Source organism: Lottia gigantea, assembly GCF_000327385.1.
Source record: "Lottia gigantea unplaced genomic scaffold LOTGIsca_1, whole genome shotgun sequence".
In the NCBI taxonomy this organism is placed as follows: domain Eukaryota; kingdom Metazoa; phylum Mollusca; class Gastropoda; family Lottiidae; genus Lottia; species Lottia gigantea.
The window spans coordinates 3546131-3571779 of record NW_008706746.1 but is presented as its reverse complement, the minus strand read 5'-3'; the positions used below and the strand labels follow the sequence as shown (position 1 = coordinate 3571779).

At 33.1% G+C, this 25649-nt stretch overlaps 1 protein-coding gene across 1 annotated transcript; it reads right to left on the bottom strand.

Moving 5' to 3' along the window:
* Positions 1 to 7712: 7712 nt before the first annotated feature.
* Positions 7713 to 20754, bottom strand: LOTGIDRAFT_102897 (hypothetical protein; the record flags this gene model as incomplete). Its single annotated transcript, XM_009045578.1, has 3 exons — positions 7713 to 8407; positions 9762 to 9857; positions 20616 to 20754. Coding segments are annotated over 3 exons (930 nt in total), but the record flags the coding sequence as incomplete, so codon positions are not given.
* Between the last annotated feature and the right edge of the window lie 4895 nt (positions 20755 to 25649).

Genomic DNA, 25649 nt, shown 5'->3' with positions numbered 1-25649 from the left:
GCACAATTTCAATGAAGAGAATAATTATCATTTAGCAATATATGTTCATGTATATGGACATTTTACTTCTCGTGCTTTTTATGGGAGTTTTATAGGCTTTCTCTGATAACACATTTACTGTCACCGTATGCCGTGTATTATGGTCCATATATAGCATATCTATCAAAATTACGATACCCAGACAGAACCAATCACACAGGATCATAATTCAACCAGTGGGCGTTCTACATGACCAGACATGGTATAAAAGATGAAAATAATCTGATAAACATGTTACTTAAGCAACTGTACGATTATTCACATCTAACCATATTCTCGTCAATATTAAGTTTATCTAATCTGGAATCTCGTAACATTTGGTGTAAAAGGATGGTGATTGCAAATGGCGGTCTTCATTGAAATATCCGGAAATGTTGCAGTTTCGCACTAACCACCTTTTAGATAATCCATTGATGTGAAACTTGACAGAAAGTTCCAAACACGTATACTTAGTATTCACAAAAATTTCAGAGAATTTTAACACTTCCGTCCATTTTAAGCAATTTTCAAGGGTTTTTTTTACCGGTAATGACGAAATTGAACGGGACATAATTCATTCGAGTAGTCGTACTCGCTTTGCCGAATCATTGATTCGCATGCCATTTTAAATATGAATATTCTGTTGTAAAGGTTATAGAAGATATTCTTTTCATTCGTTTTCTGAAAACTATATAATAGCAATAGCTATTGACACTATATGACAAAAAACTCAACCGTGAACTTGTAGACTCAATTATCAGAAAACAAATTTGTAACTAACTGGGCACAATTATATGAATAACAATTATTTTAATAAATACCACAGTTACTAAATGCCACTCAAGGAAATTTGTTACTAAAATTCTGTCTCTGCTTATTTAAACATTTTCCCGCAATAATTTGTTTGAAGGAATCTAATTGGTAGAGAGGAAAACTTAAGGTACATGTCAAGGTACAAAGAGATTCCATAAAAGAGTAGACTGTTATAAAGCATAACAGGGCAATTTATTATGCAAATGATCGATATACAAATCGTCTATTCTCTTGTCCCCATTCGACGGTATAAGTTGCCACATGGGATACACTCTCATCAGACTTCTTTGTTCCGCAAGCCATTTAACAAGATGGATAACCATTTTGTTATTTACTAAGCGTATTATTATTAAGATCTATAGCATTTAGGTCTATAGCTTAACTCGTGAGCTAGACGAAATTGACAAGAAAATTAGATAATGAGTAATCCCGAAACTGACACAGAAGAACCTGAGTGTATATAAAGCATCATTTATTGCAACGATCAAACTCAATTCGATCTCCTGCAAACAATTTATGTCTTATCTAATCCATGGCGAATATTCAAAATAAATTAGTCTTGACAAAAGTCAGATACGAGGGGTGTCATAGGAAACTCTTCAAGTGTATTATTATTAAAGCGATTACATGCAACGTATTTGCAAGAACGAAACTAGGATTACAAAAAACATTACATTTATATTTGTCGCTTTTTTCATTTAACAGGTTTGTTTGTTGTCAGACATTCAAAATAAGTCGCATATTAGATTGTGATTCTGGTACTTTGATTTCAGTGTTAATGCAAGATTGTGTTAAGTGAATACGACCAATATACTAAAATATATAGAATTTGCTTAGTGGATGTTCCCAAAGAGATGGTTTTATTATTTTTTAAAATCTGTCTTTAGAATTCTACATAGTCATGAAATTGTTCTTTTGTTTTAATTAAGTGAACTATATTAATAATTAACGATATTATTTCATGATTATTCATAACGCATAAAAAGAAAGTAACCTTATATGCCAACGAAAAAAAATGCAATGCGATAACCTACACAGATAATGCAAATGACATTCGATTATTGTGTATATTAAATGATAAAACGCAATATCGTTTGATCTGAAAGTCACAGAGAAATCATTTCATGGCGTTACTGATATTTATCGTGATATCAATGAAATCATATTTTCAGTAATTACTGCAGTGAGAAGGTTAATAACGAAATGAAGACACTCTTTAGTCCTGTTGAACTGAAAGAGAACTGAACGTTTGATTAAATTAAAAATTTATCTCTTTCACCTGGCAAAAAATATTCAGAAAATAATATACCTTTAAGATTTCTAATGATTTTGCTCAGATTCACAGAAATATAGGAAGACAATCGTCAAAAAGCACTGTAATGTGAGACATCTCTAAGGAAATAAAACGAAATAAAAGTGTGTTTTATGTTTTATATTCGTTAGTTCTTCGTCTCCAAGGAGTAGATGTATTACCTTAGTACGATACACTATACCTCTTCTACCAAATTCAACAGATTCAGAAAAGAACATTTGAGACGAAGCATTAGTAATACACTACATAAGAATATAAATTCTAGTCTTTTGATTTGAATCCGCAAAACATAAAACTAAATTTGATTTCAAAAGCAGACACAACAATAGAATAGTTTTGTTCTGTTCAAGTGGAATAACATGTCATAAACGACATATCAGTACAAACAAACTAGACAATGGTTGAATTTGTTAGGATCCATTGATCGTAAAGAGGAATCGGTTTGTCTATGTGGAGCGGTGTACAGTCAAACGTAGTTAATTTGTGTTTAGTAGTTACTGATTGAAAGATAGCATTCAAATATCCGGAAAGATCTTTGCCCAAGTGCACCATAACTGGAACAGCTTCATATACCGAGAACCATTGTGCTTTCCGTGCAGTGAAGGAATAATTGACGTTTTGGCTGCCCGTCAACTTCACGAAAAGTGTATGACCTGACCAAGGTCTCAATATCTCTTCAATTCTACGATGGTGTGATGTTTGCTGAGGACTGTGCCCTAAATGCCTCCGCTGAAAATATGATGCAATGTTAGAAGGGCAGATTTTCATCCGCATTCTTTGGCCTCACCATCGGCCAGAAAGACCTTAGACCAAATCTATAGCCACATCTATACGAACTGTACAAAATGGTAAAGAACAAAAACTCCACGCAGAGGACAGCTTGACTTGACAAAGTGTACTGCACAGTTGTGCTCATCACGGCTACGAAACCTGGACCAACAAAAACTACAAACGATATGAATACCAGCTGCAGCAGTTCCATCTTCGTTGCCTTCGCAACCTGCTACACATCCTCTGATAGGACAAGATACCTGACACGGAGCTTTGGAATAATGAATCCTGCAGACAGAATTTGCTTCTTCAATTTACAACTGAATCGATAGTCAGCGGCGAGACACCATAAATCATATTATCCATAACCATCTATCCAACCCACTGTCGCCTGGAGGTTTTAATTTAAAATAATCATTAAATTTTTTAATAATCCAATCTAAAAGAAACCATTCAAATTCAGCAATATACTGTCAGTCAACTTGGGTTTATTTTTCAAGGTTAAACTACCATCCTAGACAGTAAGAGGTTTACAATTCAATCTGATTAGGTCTAGGATTACAAGAGACAATGCAAGAGTCTGAAGAACTCACCAGTAGACTTGTCTGAGATTTAGATAAGGGGGTTATACAGCAACAATCCTATTAGTTTTATTGGCGGATTATTGCCTTCAGATTGATCCTTCACTCTATCACTCAGTCAATCAAGTTGTATAAAAAGGATTAAGCGATGGGTGTAAATTTTTTTAGTATTTTTATTGAACAATAGTTAGATTAGTATGAAGAGGAACACTGAGGGAGATATAAAGTAGGTCTTGTGTGAAAGGAAATATTCAATGAAACGATTCATATGAGGTTGAGAAGCGGAGATGGTCGTGACGAGCGTTATCCACCTTCTCATATATATACTATTATAGAGAGGGTAGACTATTGATAGAAACAGATGCCTGTGTTTCTTGTCCCCTTTTGTATAATGAACAGTAGATCTCCACTAGCAGGCGGCGTTGTCTTAAGGTTATATTTTTCGAGACATTTATTCAACAATGGCAAATCTCGACAATTTCGCTAGGGTGGCAAGTTTGCTCGTCGCGAAGAGTTTGTACTAAAGATATTCTGCTAAAGATATGTTATGTTTATCCATACCGATTATATAATTTATACAATACATTGGAAAGGGAACGGAAAACAAGAACACGCAACATAGAACAGCTGTAACAAAGAATGCGCTACATTATGAGTACGTCTTCAAATGCTCGTAGTGCAATGTCGTGCTATTAAGAATGACTTGTGCTTATGCTATCAGTTTTATTCATCGTCCTTTTTGACTCAGCAAAACAAATGCCGCTAAGTAGTGAGAGAAACCACTTGTCTCTATGGAGTTTTTGTACATAATTCTTTGTTGCCATCAAGCTATTTGGGAATTACTTCTATTAACACCATTAAATAGGTTTCTATTAAAATATCGTAATTACTCTTGGGACGATAGCTAAACATTCTTCTGTTCAAACCTTTCACATTTCAACGGTAAATCAGTCGAATGATCGTAGAAGAAAAATAGCACAGAATAGATACAGACATAGATAAAACGCTGAGTCGATATCCTTGTTTCAGACAATGTGCATTAACTCAACCATTGCATTGAGAATAAAGGCTGTCGGGTTTAAGTAAACATAAGATGGCAAATAAGAGCTTTCATTCATTGCAGAATTCTTAATCCAGGAGAAGTATCCCAAATACATGACGATAGATTTTCACAATGCGGAGAACACAACATGATCTTAAGTCAACCACATGGTCAGGTCGTGCTATTTCAGCATAATACCTCTAAGATATAAACTTTCAAGACTCATAATCAAAGTGAGTCCGACTATGTAGTAATGCAAAAGTTTTAGTGCTAATTAGACCGGCATCCCTTTATATTATTAAATGTTAGAATTAAAAGGGAACTAACCTTATATATTTCTTATGAATACAGACCATTATCAATTTCAGGCTGTTACTAATATCCCGTACTGGCCAATGCACGTTTTAAGTTTGGTTTATTGGTAAGTATTCAATAAGTATTCACTAAAGAAATGGGAGAAAACTTCTATCAACTTATTGCTATACCCCACTGTTGTTTTGTTTATATATGGTTGCGACAAGATCAAACGTTAGTCGTATTCTTTAAATGAAATATTTCAAGACTTTTTGTGCTCTTGATTTCGACTATGAAGGTAGACAAAAGAGCTTATGTACATTGTAGTCCACTTTTCTGAGATAATATACTTTTGATTGCCTACTGTACATTGATTGTTTTTTATTTCTTTTATGTGTATCGGGAACACTGATAGCATCAATTTGCACCATTCCAACTTTCGAACAGACGTCTGTGGTTCATGCAATTACTCTAAAACTAAGTGTTTGAGGACGTCACTAATTGCGAAGAGCCTTATGTGATATAAGCATATTTTTGTGAGGTTCTATAGCACAGTCGGTTAGAGCAAGTTCCACTTGCACCCTTTAATTCCGGTTTCTGCAACATGGCGTAAACTCTACTGTCAAATTTATTGATCGCATTTCAGAGGTAGGTTATGAATGAAATTTTCTTAAGTTATTCAATTAGTAATATTTTCAAGAAGTTCAAATATCTATCAATGTAATTGCACGTCGATCATCACCTGCAAAATCTGTCAAACAGTGAACTTTCTAGAGTGTTTGCAAGCTAAAATTGAAAGCGTTTTCTAGAACAAGGGCAATAACTCATACTAATTATTTTTCGATTTTTTTACGTTTTCTTTCCCAGCCAGAAATTTTCATGTGAGAAGACATATTTTCGACAAAGTCATAGTTCTAAATAATTTTTTTTCTTTTCATTCACCAAAGACGATCTTCCACTCATTCGTAGAGCGAGAAACTACGATAATAATAGAAACGGAATTAGACGTCAGTTGGCGGCCCTGTCAGTACACAGTTCTATGGTTAGGGCGTTGGTTCATTTGCTTGGTACGTGGAGCAAATGGCGCCTGTAGGTTCAATTCTCGATCGGCGTGTGATAGTCCGATGACCTTGAGTAAGTCATATTCACTCATTCCAATCGACCTAGCTGTAAATGGGTATGGATAATCCGGGAAAGATCAATGCCAAGATGTTTGGCCAAGGACCAGCTGGTAGAAAGGATCCTTAACTGTGAACCTAAGTGACATCATCAAACACTTAGTTTGGGGTCTTTTGGATTGGAATATCGTAAATTGGTGCTATAAGTGTCGCGGATACACATAAAAAATTTAGAAAAACCTCTTGACAATCCTTTCAGATTACACAAAAACCCAAAATGGCAGAACACATCTTGTAATTAAAGGTTTCAAAATGAACTCAGAAACCTTCTCTTACATCGAAATCTACAGTAATATCAAGGCTATAACTAGACGCAGAATAAAAATTAATTAGGATTACAAAACTTTATAAATAGCAGCTGATTCTTAAATATTTGAAATATAACAAAAGATACATTAACAATCGAAAATAAAGATTTATTTGTGACTTTTTAAAGAACGAACATTATGAAAATAGAATCACATAACAAAAACAGGGTAAATACATCAACAAGAATGAGTTCTGGATGAAAATGGGTAGAGATGATGAGCTTTTGCAATAGATCTAGTTTCTCGCTAGTTCAGATTTAACCGGCCGCTCACAATAAAAACCTCAGTAATTTTCACGAGAGGTCTAGTGTACTATGTACCTTATGATAATGAGTACTTCGAAGTATTTTCAACATTTCACCCTATAAAATTTGGTAATGTGGTAACACCTCGCTTAACCGAACTAAAACTAAGGAACCTCGTCCGTTTAGAACACATTGTTATATTGCTAAGGTATGTGCAGATACCTAATAGGTCTTCTTCCCTTATTAATAGTTTGTCACCGGTAACCAACATAAGTTTTGTAGTCGATTCCGTTATACCTCTCTGTCGAAAGTTCGATGGTCACACTCGGGAATCCTGTTATATTTTAAACAGGCGGTACAAGGGCTCGTTACCATATCTTTCCATGAGCTGTCAATGTTTATCTCGAATGCAATAAAAAACGTGCACTCTTTCTTTGCACTCTTAAGAAGGCTGCTCAGACAAACACACCTAACCTTTCACCATCACTAGAAGTGGCTTCTATTGTAGCCGTTGTATCTAGTTTATCCGACTTCACCAAATCGTCCTGGACGTAAGAGATTGTTTGAATGTGGTAGGGACTGGATGGTCGGGATCGAGAACTTTCCTCTTGTATTGTAGTGGGAATACTCAAAGTACATTCCATAATGGCTTTCCTATGTTTGCCTTGAACTAGGCCAACATTTTGATCATGTTCCCATTGTTCCTTCGTAGTGAGTTCAATCACCGGAACTTCCTTTTGCGAACTAATGACTAATGACTCCTTTTTAGAATTTTCTTTTCGTTTGAATGATGAGTTTGGAGTATTTAAGGACTTGATACTAGTGTTACTGGACCGGGAGAATTTTAAGCTGCTAGAGCGGGATGAGGTTGAAGTGTCTCTTAATCTTTTTATAATTGGGTGTCGACTGGGAGTCGTGACCCCTGTTTGATCAACAGGTTTAAAATTCATTAACAAATTGACCTGAAATTAAAAAGAGAAAAAAGATTTAAAACGGACTATAGCTTGAGGCACCTCAGACATAATGGTTGGGTAATTTAGATTGACAACTGGTGCTTCCAGACTAGCGAAAAGCATGTTTATATAGCTTGCCATCGCGCCTCGTTAGGATCTTTACATTATGTAACACACTTGGTGAAGTTAATATTTGCTTAACAACTTACCGGTGTATCTGTTCGGTTTCGTGATTTATTACAGTTGATCCATTTAAAGAGATATTTTCTAAAACTTTGACTGGTATAAAAATATAATATTGGATTCAAGGCACTGTTAGCATGGCCTAGAAATATAGTGAATGGTAGTACTAATAAGAAATCGTCTGATTGGTCCGTTTCAAAATCCAAATATAACGTCACAATATAATAAGGCAGCCAACAAGCTGCAAATAAAATGGCTAATGCTATTAACATTTTGGCGATACGCTTTCGTCCAACCATTATTTTTTGTGACATTCCACGACTTATCTCTGATTCTGAGCGTTTTAAATTTTCGTCTTCTGTCCATAGCTGTCGACCAATCAAACCGTAGCTGGTCGCTATTATACAACCAGGAATAACATACACTATAGCAAACAAGCAACTGTCGTATATCTGACGATGTTTTAAACTAGGCCAATCTTCATGACAGAAATGTAAACTTTCGTTTGGACTGAGCGGTAACGTCTGTGTTTTTCTGTACACTAATAATGGCGCCATCACACTACAAGATAAAATCCAAATAACTGAAATGATTCTGGCAGCCATCTTGTAGTTTGCAACTCTCTTGAATATCATTGGGTGCCTGATAGCCAACAGTCTGTCTAAGCTTAACACTGCTATAGTGAAAATACTGGCCACCACAGTGACACCTGAAAAGATTAAGAAAAGATTGCTTTAAAATATCGAGATTATTGTCTTTATGGGTAATACCAACCTAAGTGTGCAGTGTGCAGTGTGCAAAAAGAATTTGTCGAGAACATTAATAAGTTTTTCGATTTTCAAGGAGTGAGAAGCATATCATGTTGAAGTGTGTAGTCCGAAGTTTTAAATAAGTGTTCACTAAGTTGCCGAATGAGTTGCAGTAGAATCCATACAGTAGGACCTCCCATCCAATGTTTCAGTATGTTACAATGATTAAGTTTCCGTTATTAGTATTGGAAGAAGTCTATTTTGTGTCGTTTGGTAGATGTTATCAATCAGTTCAGGTGTACAGCTTCCCATTGTTATAGCACCTGTTGACATCATAGGTATTAATAAGTCTTAATAATGACGTATATTATAAAGATGGATTAGTTATGATATATATTTTACTATAATATGAGTCAATATCATATCATTAACGCCTATTACGAGTTTATTTCATCTTAGTTTATGTCTCATTATATTAGCTAGTTTTCCAAGTCGTCAGATCTCACTAACTCTCATCTGATCTTGACAGATGATCTCCTTTACATTTAAATTTCGAGCGACGATGGCATGCTCTGATATTTATACATGTAATTGTGCTTAGGCGTACTTGGAATAAACAGATTGGATAGATTGTTAACGATTTATTCGATATTATTAGTTGGTTTGGTTTGTCCGCTTCTACCGAAGAAATATGGTCTTACATTAGTTTCGATTTTTTGTTTAAAAATGGAATCGGAAATTATACCTTAGTCATGTTATTAATAATGCCTACATAATTAGTGGCTCCTGTTTGGTGAAAAGAAATTCGATTACGCTCACGGCATTTATTATTCCATGCCTGTTGTTGACGTTCGACATGGCCCATTTTCAATTAGGTCGTTGACGTTTTTTTCAGTATTGAACTAGGTGACCTGATCTCAGTCGTTTCCTGTTTCCTGTTTTTAGCATTGCGTCTACTGAGTTAAGTTCATTAGTGTATTATATTTAGGTTGGAATTTTGAAGGATGTTCTCGTCAATGATGTTGACAGGAAATAAGTTACTAAAAGACACATTCGAGGAAATTGCTACTAGTGTGTCAAATCTCTAATTAAGTGATGTTGATAGCTCTGGTTGAAGGAATTTCAGATGACATATCTGTGCATCATTTATTTCCATTATGTTACCCTAACCTGAAACACATTATAATCATAGAATTCAAAACTATAAGTATCATTGTTTAGTTAGCTCTTTGATTAATGGGGATGTGATTCTTTCGCTTACGTTACGATTAGCAGGACTGTAGATAGATGTAGAAAACGAAATCATCACATTACCTTGTAAAAATCCTGTCACTTTACACATAAATTCTCCATATATCCACACACTGTAAACTGCTTGACCAACTGCCATGGGTATGCAGACTATACAAACTGCAAATACAAAATGAAATGTAACCGAATCAAAATTGTGAATTGCTACATATATACAAATTCAAAGTGGAGAGTTGTGTTTATGGTACATAACAGGTGACGATTCAAAACATAAACAGATGGAACTTGAAACCATGTCAACTGGTTGACATTGTGATTGTTGCAATCCGACTGGTCATTTTAGAACACATCTGGATGCGCAGCATTATCTTTGTTGTACTAATATATATTTCTGAAAACATTTGCACTTGTTAGTTGGAGTTAATAACTCGTAGATTACAAAGAAGTCATATATCGTGCATTATTTTAATTTAATGTGGTAAAGAAACCGTATGAACATTTAAGTAAACAGACATATAATATAATATAATAGATTTCATAAAGCGACATATTAATTAATAAAACATGTGCGTAATTTGTGTTCATAAGGTTTTTTTTTTAAAAGATATAGTTATAAACATTACAACATATGTGGAAACGTTGCACCATACGGACAAACCCACATCTAGTAAAATTTCATTCACACGTTCATGAGACATGACTTTTTAGCTGCAACAGATGTTTAAAAATCTCCCGTTACATTTATCTACTTTCGAAATAAACTTCTTTCTCTCAGCTCTTCAAAACTCTTCTGAACCGCGGGAAAAGTGATTTGTTATAGATAAAACAATAAATCTATGACGCTATATAAGTATTCAGAACATGATGTGTTGTATTTCCTTTTCAACAAAAACAAATGTTAAGCATTCAAAACAATGGTACAAGACTAATTGACCAGACTGTTACATGTTAATTCCTAAAAATATTAATGAAATAAACAAAACTGGCTTTATAATAATTGCTCAGTATGTTATCACTAGCAAAGACACAGTATAACCCGCCCCTAGAACGTGATATTTGGGATAATGCTATTTTGTATGGGAGAAAAGAAAAGCCAAATTGTGCATAACCTTCGGTATCTATACAAAGCTGAGCAATTGATGAGTCTACGGTGCTACAATACAGTTGAGAAACGTGATTTTGATGCGTTTACACTAAGTAAAAGGCAAAAACTCAAATACTGTTTATGAAAAAATTATCTTGTTCGATTCCCTGTAAATAAATAAATGCAAATAGTCCAAAGTAAGACAGGTAATATTATTGTACTATTATAGAAATTAAACAAAAGGCAAAAACTCCTGTATTATGTATAATATATAATTATATAATGAAATTTATCGACAGTTCAAACTGTATTATCATTACCGTCACGTATTCGCGAGGCCAGTACTAGCGGTACACCAATATAAAAGAGGAACTGAAACAAATTAATTCCTACATATCAATGAAATCAACAAAACCGGCTTTATAATAATTGTTCACTATGTGTTCACTAGCAAAGACACAGTGGACTTGTGACGACTATATTAGCCACAAGTTCTGGCATACATTGTCATTATGCACTAGAGGCTTTCTAACTGACGAATCCTCATGATTGATTGTTACAATTCGTCTTGCATGGGAAGCAACAGGATTCCCGATCACATTTTTACATAATAAAATAATGGTAGATACCAATTCTACATTTTATAGTATGTGTATTCAGGTAAAACGAGCCTAAGATGTGGTAAGATGCCTTATGTCAAATCAGTCTTCATCTAACAGAAATGTTAGGACTGTGTCCTGAGGCCACGTATAGATGACTGTCAGAACAATGCCTCTGAAATAAATCCTGGTAAATGGACTTAAGATGAGCTAGGTAATGACCTCGACAAATATTTTTATTATGTTGTTGAGCACTAATTAGTCATATTACGGTAGTAGCAAGGATGGCAACTTTTGATCAATAATAGCAGGAAAGATAATAATAATATGAATCAAAACAACCAGGTTTAAAGATATTGATTTTAATTCCCTGTGGAATAAAGTCTCCAACTAAGCTCTGGAATAATAAAAACAGATAAAAACAGAGGTTACAGACATTATGAGATAATAATGTTTCTTCTTATACTACACCATTGACCATAATCCTTAATTATGCTTCTTCTTGGAGAATTAGAGTAACTAGAATTCTGTAAAGAACATACTATACTCTCGGCCTGTTATTGTAAGATTCTAATTCAAATCCAGGTGCGCATACGAGCAGAATTCATTCTCACAGGTAACGCTTAAAGGAATTTTTTCTATACGCAAGCCTGAAATTCCTGTTCAAATTGAACTAATATGATACCATTTCACGTCATATAAAAAAATATTGGTCTGTGCATGTCATTTGTTCCCGTTTCTTGTATCTTGTAAATTAGCCGAAAGGCTCGGACAGTAAAACATTCCTTACGTGAAAACAAAACGATAAAAAAGTTGGTCAGTAAATTATTATCGGATACATTTTTTATAATTAAGATAGTAATGTTCTCTTTACAAAATTAAGTAAGAATATTAGAAGAAGAAATTGAAATTACATTGTTACAAAGTCAACATTTACAGACATCCAATACATTAACTTCGTTCTTACAAGACATTTATAGCCAGAGATCATTTCTATACACATAAGTGGAAAAATCTATTCCAATTTCAGCGATAGTATGATGAATGTAAGCTGCATATACACAGAACGTTTCTTCATTCAAATCATGCACTAAAACACCGACTTTTCAAAGATGAAAAAGGAAAAATTTAATAAACGATAGCCTAATTAGATTGTATTATAATATCCAGGAATATTTTAAGCCAAATATCATGGACTTTTTCATATCAGGAACACAATCTCCCTAAACTGGCAGGATATTATTTGTACTGAAATTAACAGAGGCTTTGGTATCATCTAGCAGGTAAGATGATCATCAGCTTTGTCTATGTCAATCTAATAAAATTAAATTACAGTTACATTTCTAATAGAGACTGAAAATATCAGAAAACCAAAAAGATACGTAGATGTTTTTTTTATGTGACTCCAACGATCTGCGTTTTAATCAGGTTGTATTAAATCCCGATGAATGAAATATGTAAATGTCACTAAGTTTGAATATATGACAGGGAAAGTATAGTGTCAAACTGATCCGAACACAGGCATCTGTTTCTATAAATAGTCGACTCTCTCTCTTATTTATATTGAACAATAGTTAGATTAGTATGAAGAGGAACACTGAGGGAGATATAAAGTAGGTCTTGTGTGAAGGGAAAATATTCAATGAAACGATTCATATAAGGTTGGGATTATGTTTCATTACGATAAATGGTAGAAAAATCGTCTGAAGCGGAAATGGTCGTGACAAGCGATAGCCAATTCTCATATATACTATTATAATGAGAGTGGACTATTGATAGAAACAGATGCCTGTGGATCTGAAGCTAATTCAAATAAATAAATGCAAATAGTCCAAAGTAAGACAGGTAATATTATTGTACTATTATAGAAATTAAACAAAAGGCAAAAACTCCTGTATTATGTATAATATATAATTATATACTAATTTGAAAAAATGAACCTCCAATATATTTGCGTGTTAAACAATTAAATAATAAATGAAATTTATCGACAGTTCAAACTGTATTATCATTACCGTCACGTATTCGCGAAGCAAGTATAGTAGCGGTACACCAATATAAAAGAGGAACTGAAACAAATCATGGAAGTTGTAAAATCTTATTGACATCTCGCACTATTATTCTAATAAACCAGCAATTACCTGTCAGTCTTAGACTTCGTCAAGCATAAAACTACAATTAGGATGCCAATTCATATTCCATTCGGGTTAAAAGGTGAGAGTAATCATACACGCTGATGGAAGAGAAAATAGTCTAATTTTCCTTGTTTTCCACCAATATAATGTTATCATCATGAGAATTACTTTATATGCATAGGACTGGAAACGCTCTGCAAATGATATTTGATTCGCCAATTAACATTATTATCATCAATATCATTTCATCTGACAAAACGCCATTTCTGGAACACTACACTGATAATATTCTATTGACTACCTATTCTATCTGTAGATAGAAATTATATTACTTCTTATGTTTTACTTAACTTACAAACAAGAATGATGTGAGTTTGATGTAACGTTTCCGGTGAAGCCATTTGAGACATTTCAAAGCAAGAAATTTAAGCGGGAAGTATTCAGTTCATATTACGAAACTGTTCTACATCTTACAATCGAATTGGCAATTATTTTGTGTGAATTGGCGTAAAATGACAGTGGCAGAATATGACACTACCTAGATATCCTAAGTGTATTATAATGTTTATATGATGACATTATTAAAGAATAAAAACATGACCAATCCTCATCCACTAAGATAAATACACACACCTAAAGAATATAACTGGAACTTCTTATGGTCCTTTACTATATTCAGATTAAGCTTATTCAGAATAAATTTAGCTTTAAATAAAAGCATACGTGCTTTCTATGAACCTATGATTAAGTTAATCAAATATAAGAATTCATCAAAAGAATGACCATATTGATAATGTAAATATGCTTCAGTTTTCCTTTCTTAAAGAGAAAGATTAGAGTAATTCATCTGAAGAGACTTGTAGCCTACTTAAAAACAGAGAAACGCCTTACTGGTTTCTCTGGGTTTCTTACATGAACTATCTTTGAAATATGATGGTTGGCATAATTTGATTCATTTTCTCTCCATTAAATGAGGTTTTAATCAACACCAGAACGAAGCACTTCATAATCTTGTTAACCTGATTCGAAAGCTCAGATGTGATAATGTCCTTTTATAAGATGATCTGTATAACGCTCTTAGTAACTAGATGCTTTTAGCAGTTCGTTAACGGTAACTTCGTTACTTATAAATGCCTTAAAAGAAGTTCAGCAACGGCCTTCAGTAAAGTAATCTTTGATACAATTCTGTTAGGTAAAACCATGGCAAATGGGGCTTATTGTCTATAGAGCACCGTCTTCTGGATTTGCATAATTCTGGTTTTGAATTAATATAGAAGTTCTTCCAGGAGAAATCATTATTTTCTTTGGACTAAGGTAATACAAGACCCAATGATAAAGTTAAAGAAGGAAAGTAAAAACAATCTCATTGCTCTAACCATAGAACATTTTTATCTCAAATATCCGATATCCTATTTTTGTATGTGAGTTTAATTTTTTTTCTCATATTTAGATTATCAACTTAAAACCATGCTTATGATGGATATTCTATCCGTTCTAGCCAAATATTTGCCGATATCACTTGATGTGCCTTTAAAATAGAAACTACAAGGGTAATATGTCTATATATCATACTATTTAATAGTGGGGTATAATATCCTCTAGTATAATCAAACTAAATCTCTCAGGTGCCAGGTAAATAGATAAAGTTGTTCTAAAAAACTTTGAACGTATCGGAAGCTAGCCTCTTACTTTACACTTATCTGGTCTATTTGTTACCATTTTTTACCTTTCGGAATTTTTATTCTATTTCTATGGAAACACCATTAAATGTACATCGAGCACTTCTACACAAATTGGTGACTTACTTACCTGCAAAATCCGCTACTGCCATATTTGACAAATACAAATTTGTAACATTTCTGAGTCGAGTTGAAGTTGCAACAACTAGCACCATACATGCGTTGCCTGTTACTCCAATAAGAAATACTATTACATATAGCACTATCAACACAATTGTTAGTACGTCTGAGCTGCCGTAGATCTCGAGGATCATCTCTCTGAGGATCTGTGTGTTATTGAGGTAATGCAATAATCTTGTATCGATCATGGTTTTATTTCCAGGTGGTAAACTATACTCCTTTTCCATTATAGAACATTTTCAATAATCCACCCCTATACTTTGACAAACCTTTATTTTTTCAGCTTATGGTTCATTTCTAAGTTGATAGGTGTGTGCCTATTACATGTCAACTTTCTTTGTACCAATTATTACAGTCAATTGCGAATAATAATTTTTGTTATCCGGAATTGATGATTTGGAGTAAAAAGTTCCATTAACTGTATGATTGAAAAAAAACGAAGGTATATACTCGATAAAATATAACTGTACACACATTTAAACTCTTGAGATTTTGTCCTTATTGACGTCAATAGTAAATATCATTTTTTCAATCTAAAAAACGTGTTGTAAAGTCTAAAATAAATCACTCACGACGATGTGGTAATAATGCAATTGAGTCCAATAGAATAAGTTATCAGTCAAATACATCACAAAGGATTAGACAATTCACCGTCTAGCAACAAAATACTACCAGAACACAACTTTCTTCTGAACTAAGTTGATATCAATTTGTAAGAAGAATATGGTTCAATATCACCATTACTGTAATAAGAAGTTCATATGAAAAAGATGGACGGACTCTGACCTCGCCCGTTGTGAAAGTTAATGATGCTTCTGTATGAGAGATGATTCCTGCAGTAACTGCTGGTGAGACTGTATTGACCACGTCGTTCATTAAAAAGCACAGAATATTCCAGAGATTTTCTTTCTACGATCTGATTAGATTTGTTAACCTTTCCATACACATGAACAGAAAACTAAACAAGGTATACTCTTGACGTCACAGTTCCAATGGAAAGTCTTTCTCGATTAATAACAGATCGATTCAATGACGCCATCATTTAGGATGTCCGATAATTTAGGAATCGCTGCCATTTTCTGAACTGTATGACTTCTTCTTTGAGTCTATTTTCATTAATTAGTCTCCTGTAAGCGCGTGTCATTTCAACTCTAATTAATATGATAAATACGAAGAGTTTTGCTTCAATCCAATACAGATATAGTTCTGTTTAAGTCCGTTGTTAGAACGTACGTGATGGCATTGTAGGATTACAACTAGCGTTTTGGAACATTTGAATATTCTTTTTGGTGTATCAATATATTTGCTTGATTGCACGTGAAGTGATCAACAGCCTCATTGCTCTGGGCTAAAATATAACTAAGTTATAAACATCCAATAACTTAACCATATGTGCTGATAATATTTATCAACCAGCAGATAACGTAGTCTTTATTGTATTATTGATTTTCTCCAATTTTATCGATTTGTGTAATCCTTTAAAAGTGTATTTTCCCCAATCCACAAAATTTCATAGAAAATATTGTTTCGTGATCTCTCAATACATTTGCAAATATGCATGCTTACACAATAGCAATTATTCAATTGAATGTCATAGCTGCTTATGACATTTACGATAGTCTACGGCAAACCCCTGAGTCTCTTTTTATTAAATAAAAATAGTCAGTTGATCGTTACTGATTCTAGAATGAATTTCAAATTATAAGTTTTTGATAGGTCATCAGACATAGGCGATTCATTTGTAAAGTATCCAAGATAAATCTAAGGCTATTTAAAACTTAATGATGAAATCAACACGCGGAAGAACTGTTTACTTCAATGTAAATTTTTCCCTGGAGAATGATAAATTAGCCAACACCGAAACTTTAACTGTTATCAGACAATGATTACTGTGACTTGAATGACATTGTGGTTCTAATTTTGTGATATTTGAATCTCAAAACTGTAATCTTCAACACAAAACAATACGATATTCAAACATTGGTGATATCAGAGAACAGATTAAAGATACAACCATATCATGTACACAAATATCAAGTAACAGATGAGTTGATATATAATTCAAGATTTGAATGTCGATTAAAAAGCTTAGCACTACGTTAAATGTATTAAGCATTAAAGGCTTTTTGCTAAGGAAGTTAAACTGCAGGGCTCCTATAAACGAGATAGCGACACCAAGTCGAACCATCTTAGTGTATGTTGACAGTTGCCTTATACAAAAGACAGCACTGTAATCTATTTCTGTAAATTATATAAACATATTCAGTCATAATCTCATGTTTCTGATACTGTACAAAGGCAAATGCAGTTTGTTAATGATATAAAACCTATGAGTGAGATGTGCACAGATCGTGATAAACCCGCAACTCAAACTTAATTTCATCTTTATACCTTCAGAAAGGTTATTTTTCTCTCATTTTGATTTAGGATATTATTCGATCGATCCAACAGTAAATGAATAATCCGGGAAAGATCAATGCATTCTTTAAATGTATCGCTGGGGTACAATGAGGAAAAATAGTTGGTAGCCCCAGTTGCTTCCTCACTTAATTTCTAACAATTTTGAAATATGATTTTTATACTTTTCTCCAAAATTTGTGCCTGAATGCACAATGTCTCAAACATGGTCAACAAGATTTTATAATCATCAGTTGGAATTATTAGGTGCAAAAGAATAGGATTTCTATATAAGACGATATATTTCCATTTAACTAAGCAATTGCTTTTAAGCATACTTCTGGTGGATTAGTACTCAGTTTTATGGATTTATTGGATTATAGTGGGGTTCTGTCGTATATTTTTGACATCAAGTAAGTCCACTAGACTCAAAGACTCATTGAGGCCAAGTTTAAATATTTGTCATCCTTAGAGGTAGTATACATTTGAATGAGGTAACGACTTTGACAATAATCAAACTCCACTTGTTATTAGAGCATCGTTCCTCGTCTCGTATGTTGTCAATTGTCCATGAGATATTTAACGTACATAATATATAATTTACAGTGTATAAATCGATAACATGTATTAAACGCTGTCTGCCGATGTCAGTGAGAGCCAACAATGGTCACAATCCTTGGGGAATGTTCCAGAATTAAGATTTTACATTCTATTGTGTTTCTTCAAGTATGTTTATAATTGTCGTTTGCTAAAATCTCACGACAAAATTTTTTCGTTGTTAAAATATTGTTGATGCAATAATTATTGTAGATCGATATAGAAATATTAAAACCAACCCTAAACATGTGGTAATCTATGCGATGTTCAGACAACTGACCTATTTCAAAATGCTGAAGTTTGACAGTATTTGTTTCCGTGTCTTCACGTCGAGAAAATCTCGTGTATTTTATTATAGGTTGTCTCGCATAACATATCAAATCCTTCACGTTGTTAAAATCGTCTTCTTATATTTACGGTAAATCAATAAAATGAAAATGGTCGTTACTCCAGGTGGAGAATATCCACCAAATCCTACCCTACCAATTTTTTATCAAAAGCATTTTTTTAGTTCTCACACCTCAGATACAAAACAAAGAAGATTTTCTCCGTGCGTCAGGGGGATATGTAACATAAAACCTTGTATGCTGAATCCGCAATGTTAGATAGAGCAATATACTCTGAACTGGTCGAAAGGAATGTCTAGTTGAGAAACCTTGCAGGAAAGTATATGAACAGCGCTGTAACAACAACATATAATTGAAGTTACGAAAGCACAGGCCGAAGTGAAAATTCAGCTTCATCAACGTGAAATTAAATTATAAAGTAATACTTATTATAAATTGAATGATTCTAAAATAATAGAGTATATATATTAATGTGAATAAAGTTTGTCGTTTTCTGTTTCTGTAACCAACAACCTATGAACTAAAGAGAGAGTATTGAATTAAAATGGAGAGGAACCAATACTCTGTATATAAAAAAACAAATATATATATATGATGACAAATATTGATATTAAAGTTCAATGGAGCTATGGGTTTAAGTCTACCAAGGACTAAAATATCATAAAGATTCGTATTGCATTTAAAAGCAATAACTAAATCTTTTTGAAATATATTAGGGAATTTTTGTTGGAGTTCCCTGTACAGTTCCTTGATACATGTAATTGGTATGGACATTATTTATAGTGTGATCTGAATGGTTAAACTGTTTAGCAACAGATTTGTCAAAATTATGATTTATATCGAATCTATGAACATCGAATCGTTTTCTTAATTTGTTTTTTGTTTCACCAATATATTGTTTAAGACAGAATAAATGATATAAGGTATATAACATTGCTGCTGTCACACGAAAGGTTTTCTGTTATTGGAAATTTGGCATTATTTGAGGTGTTCGTGAAAAGACGAGTTGAATTAAAAAAAGGGCAGACGAAGTTTTGAAACAGGGTGTGGTATTTGCAGAGAGGTCGATGGTGGTAGAGACATCTAACTTGGCTTTCATTTCACAAATCGTTAAATTCTTCATCTTTCGAAGGAACCGTTTAGTATATCCACATTTCTACAATTCTTTAAAAACAATAGAGCATGCCTCCTCGGAGCACTCTTCGGTAAAACCGGTTAGAGAATGCCGTACAATGAAGATCAATTGCTCAATTATATTCATAGTGATTGTTAGAGAAATATTCTACTCTGACGAGAATTTCACGAAAATATAACGGTGAAAACTACTAAAGACTCCTGAGACTCAGACCAGATATGAGATCGAAGATCCGTTGTGTAAGAAGATTTGGTGTCAACGATTAAAAACACAAAATTGTCCTATTAATATTTAGACCTAAATCCTGTAATAATGCTTCTAACCAGGTGAGACATAAGACCGGCAATAACAAAGTAAGAAAGATTATATTCAACATGTTAGCTTACCATTTACTGTGTAGGACTTTAATAATTATACTTGTCTGAATATGGTTAAATACAGAGCTGATTGAATTTTGTACGAATTTTCTTTGTATACAATAAATATTATAAACTATGCAAATATGTGCTGTACTCATCCCAACAAAACATTTATCTCGCAGTGTTAAATGAGATAAGACATCCCAGGGCTCAATAATGCAAAAGATTTTTTGTTATTTTCTACAAAAAGAGTCGTAATATATCGTAAGTAGAAGGTTTTGTGAAAATACTTTTATTAGAGTCTGAATGTGTGTAATAATTTTATCTAATGTGTTTGAAAGGGAATATGTTCAAAGCAAACGATGTTAAACATGAAAATATATAAATTTTTAAAAGTATGCTAACCTGAAAAGTCAGCCATGGCTAAATTCACCAGAAATAGATTAGTTATCGTTCTTAACGGTGGATGCCAGAGTATTATCATAAGTACAGAGGAGTTGCCCAATACAGCTAGTAGAAATATTGGTATATATAGAATCAGGAGACAGATAACTTTGACCCCATCTGAATGTACACTGTCTTCTTGGAATTCATCCAATATCTATAAAATAAATCTTATGGAGTTAATGAAAAATACAATGTGGTGTAAGAACAAAGGTACCATGTCTATAAATACTTATTCAACAATCTGAAGATATTTAATTATTCAAACGTGAAATTATTTACTTTTGGCTCTTGATTGGGCTTACAAGACAAGGGTAAAATTTTTGCCTCTCTGTCGATTTTGAAAATTTACCAAATTGAGACTGTAGCACATGAGTCTGGTTATTGTCTCGTAAAAACTACCCAGTGAATGGTCTGATCACAGTGTTGACAGGATCTGATTTGGCAATATTTTTTGTATGCAAGTAACAAAGTAAAGTCACCAAACTTTACATTTGTAAAATTTTCTTATGATATGCAATTGATATGAAATGACAGACAAAAGTTTAGCTCTGCGCTTACTGTGGTCGGAGACGAAACGCTAAATGCATGTATGGTCATCAGTTAGCTATTGTGTTGGACCTATTCCATGGTGACACATTCCAAGATAAAACCGAAGATTGGTGAGCAGCGTTGTTCATGATTACTGAACCATTTTTGTTATTTGAATTGAGAAGGTGGATAGGGACGATTAGACAAGCGCAAGGGAGGCAATCTACATTATAACGTCTTTAGGACTCCCGACTACAAATGTTTAAAGACTTGAGTCGATATCTTGATAAGAAAACGTAGTGAAACCTTCAAATTACCACTTTTGTGTCACAGTACTGTGGCTTTTAGGTGCAGTTCTTTGTGAATATCGTCAACGATTAATACTTCTTAAAATCAGTTTCAGAAAACGTATGATCTTGCTTCAAACAACCTATTGATGTGGTACGAGTTTTGGCGCCAGGCTGGCATCAAAAACAGTTTTAAAATATTTAAAATCCATAATATGACATACCTGCTCATAATTGTCACGACCTTCAATATTCGGATATGACGTGTTGTAGAGCGGGTACGTGGTTTGATTCTCTGGCCAATTCTTGATAGTTATATTGGTAAGCATGTTCTTAAAAACCAATTCATGAAGAAGGTGGAACATTTTGTCAATTTTATTCAAATCGGCTACTGCACAAATAGGTTCTCGGTTTTGTTTTTATATGAGAGTACAGGACTTTGGCATTCCCCTCTCCGTAATCAATAACTTGATCTTTCTGTTAAAATACTATCGGCGTGTCCAGATGTGTTACTTGATCAGAAGCAAGTTCTGCGTGGTTTATCTAATATTCCCAGATCAATCTGTATATTTCAATTGTCTCAGATGCAAAAACACTGTGTTCACATAAAAAGCCTGTTCAAAAATATAATTACTATTGGCGGTTTCTGACGTTTACTTTGTTCGAGAAATAATCCTGTGTAGTTAATCTTGATCAGGTTTCAAGATATCTCTAATTTTACATCTCTGCTAAATAAGACATACTGTGTCTACAGGGATGTGTGAGCTTATTTGGAAGAATAGCATCTGCCACATAATATGTTTATAGTCAAAGTACAAAGTGAGCAGATGTAATCAGAAGACAACAGACATATTATCCAAGACACAAACCACAAAACAAATTTATAAAGCCAACACAATCATTGATGTAGTAGTGAAATGTGTCCGTGGCTATAAGTGTAGATGATATAATAATCCTAATCTGACAGTCCCGTTGTCTTGTCTCTGTCTTGAGAAATAAAGTATTAAAGGATAGTTATTATTCAAACATATTTGTAAGAGAAACTACTGGATTGTGTCAGGCATTGATTTCATTAAAGAACATATTTTTTATAGCGTACTTGTTAATGAATAGACACTCGGCAACATCTCAATCACGACAAGATATGTGTTATTTGTAAAGTTGAGAATTACACATGAATCTGATAGTAAGCTTCTCGATTCACCATCCATGCAGAACTAATATCAGATTGTATCAGATTGTAATAAATACAATCATCAAGTGACAAATACTGCTTGTAAAATCATGTACAGAACATATTTGTTACACTACTGCAAATTTAGTTTATTTAGACTCTTAGTAGATAAGATGTTGACAAAGTGTTTGAGGCGTTTTCTTTTGTTTTGTTTTTTTTTTTTTAACACAGAAAGTCAGAAACTTTAAATAACTAAGAGCACAAAGATAATTTTACACTCATTTCCAATCGAATGAAATCCAAAGGCATGACTCTGTATGTGGCACAATCACAGAATGGGAACACGATCGCAACTTGACAGATTCGTTGACGGATATAAAATAGTTCTGTCACAACACTACAAACAAGTTCCAATCGATTCCTTTATCTTTTATTCCAAATTCCCAGTCAGTAGCTTATTTTATGTGGAACAGTCGATTATACAATAATAATAGGCGTTTAATAATTATTCAATATTCAATACTGAACTTTAAAAACCTATAAAACCATCAATAAATTATTTAGCAGTACTTAATGTTCATTTTTACAATCTTAAACATCTGCGTTTTTTCCATCATTTCGAATACAGATCACGTAAATATAGATGTTTCCTGCAGAGATTCTCTGTTTAACGATATTTTTTTTTAAATTATTGGAATATTGTGTCCTGTGGTTCAAATCACAAGTTTTACAGACAAAACCAAAAGCTTCATTCCAATAAAAATCTTATCAACTAATGTAAGAAAGTTCAAAGCTGTCAATGTTGGTGAAGTATTAGACTAATTTCCAGTAGAATATTCCTGGCATTGAGGCCGAGGCAGAAGGAAATAGAACATTAATGTCAGCTTCTAACGGATCTTCTGACAAAATATTAACAACTGTAATCAGACAGTGATAATTGATTTGTTTTTATATTGAATCAATTAACTTTTATATTACACGAGCTCAGACTGAAGATCTCGGACACTTCAAATACCAAGTCTCAACGTATATCGAACTTGACTATCTCTATCATAGAGTAGCATCAGGTGATTTGTAAGTTTAAGCGTAATATTTCTTTTAACTATAAACAACATTATTGTAAAAAGAAATAGTCTCTTGTTTTAACACAACATCTTACAGTAATTACTCTACCAACTCAATTTACTCAAAAAAACACAGAATATATGGAATAATAGTTACATGTTTGGTAAATAAAACTGATTTAAAAAATATTTCTCAAATATGTTGAATGTTGAAATAGTTTTCAGTAAAGTAACTGAACATTTTTTGAGAATGTTTAAATAAGACTGATTTTATTTATTAATTAGTAATTTCCGATTTATTCCTTTGACTTATATATTTCATTTTCTTACGTTTACACGTCAAAAGGTATTGAAGAGGACTAATTGATTCAAGACATCTTCATCAGTTATCTCAATAATGTTTACATTTTTTTGAAAATCATTTTCTAAAATCGTAACCGCGTTGTATATCGAAAAGGTAGGTGAAGATAAGCCCCAATGTGATAAAGAAAACGATAACAATAACAGACCAAAAGTCCAAAACATGACCGGGTGATGATATGAGAATTGCCAAAACTAACCTAGAACAAACGCTGAAGATAGCAAAGCCAAAACTTTTCTTAACTATGAGAAAATAATAATCATAATTGGGGAAACTAGACAAACGCTGTGAAGAATCATTTGTAGAATCAAGTAAAAAACTAAACAATGTGAAAACTTGGCAAAACACTGTGAATAACAATGTCAAAAACTTGATTAAACGATGTGAAAAACTTTACAAAACGCTTTGAATATCCATGTCAAAAACTTGACTAAACGATGTGAATAACCATGTCAAAAACTGAACTTAACGATGTGAATAACCAAGTCAAAAACTGTACTAAACGCTGTTGATAACCAAGTCAAAAACTTGACTAAACGATGTGAATAGCCATGTCAAAAATTGAACTTAACAATGTGAATGTGGAGAACCAAGTCAAACACTTGACAAAACGCTGTGAATATATAGCCATGTCAAAAACTTGACAAACGATGTCAAGAACTATGTTCAAAACTTGTCAAAACGCTGTGAATAACCAACTCAAAAACTGAACTAAACCATGTGAATAACCAACTCAAAAACCTGACCAAACGTTGTGAATATCCAAGTCAAAAACTTGACTAAAAGTTACGAATAACCAATTTCAAAACTAAACGACTAACCAAAGAATTATCAAGTCCAAACCTTGACCATATAAAGAAAATAACTAAACTTGATCAAACAATGAGAACAACCTAATTTGTCCAAACAATGAGGATAACCACACTTGATCAAAAAATGAGAATGACCAAATTTGACCAGACAATGCGAATAACCAAACATAACCAATCATCACCAAACAATGAGAATAACCAAACATGAAATGAGAGTAACCAAACCTGACCAAACAATGAGAATAACTAAATACTAAACATTGAGAATACCCAAACAATGAGAATAACCAAACATGAACAAAAATATGAGAATAACTAAACTAAACTAACCAATGATATTAACTAAACTTGAATAACCACTGATATTAACTAAACTAGACTAACCAATGATATTAACTAAGCTTGAATAACCACTGATATTAACTAAACTAGACTAACCAATGATATTAACTAAACTAGACTAACCAATGATATTAACTAAACTAGAATAACCACTGATATTAACTAAACTAGACTAACCAATGATATTAACTAAACTAGAATAACCAATGATATTAACTAAACAAGACTAACCAATGATATAAACTAAACTAGACTAACCATTGATATTAACTAAACTAGACTAACCAATGATATTAACTAAACTAGACTAATCAATGATATTAACTAAACTAGACTAACCAATGATATTAACTAAATTTAAATAACCAATGATATTAATTAAACTAGACTAACCATTGATATTAACTAAATTTAAATAACCAAT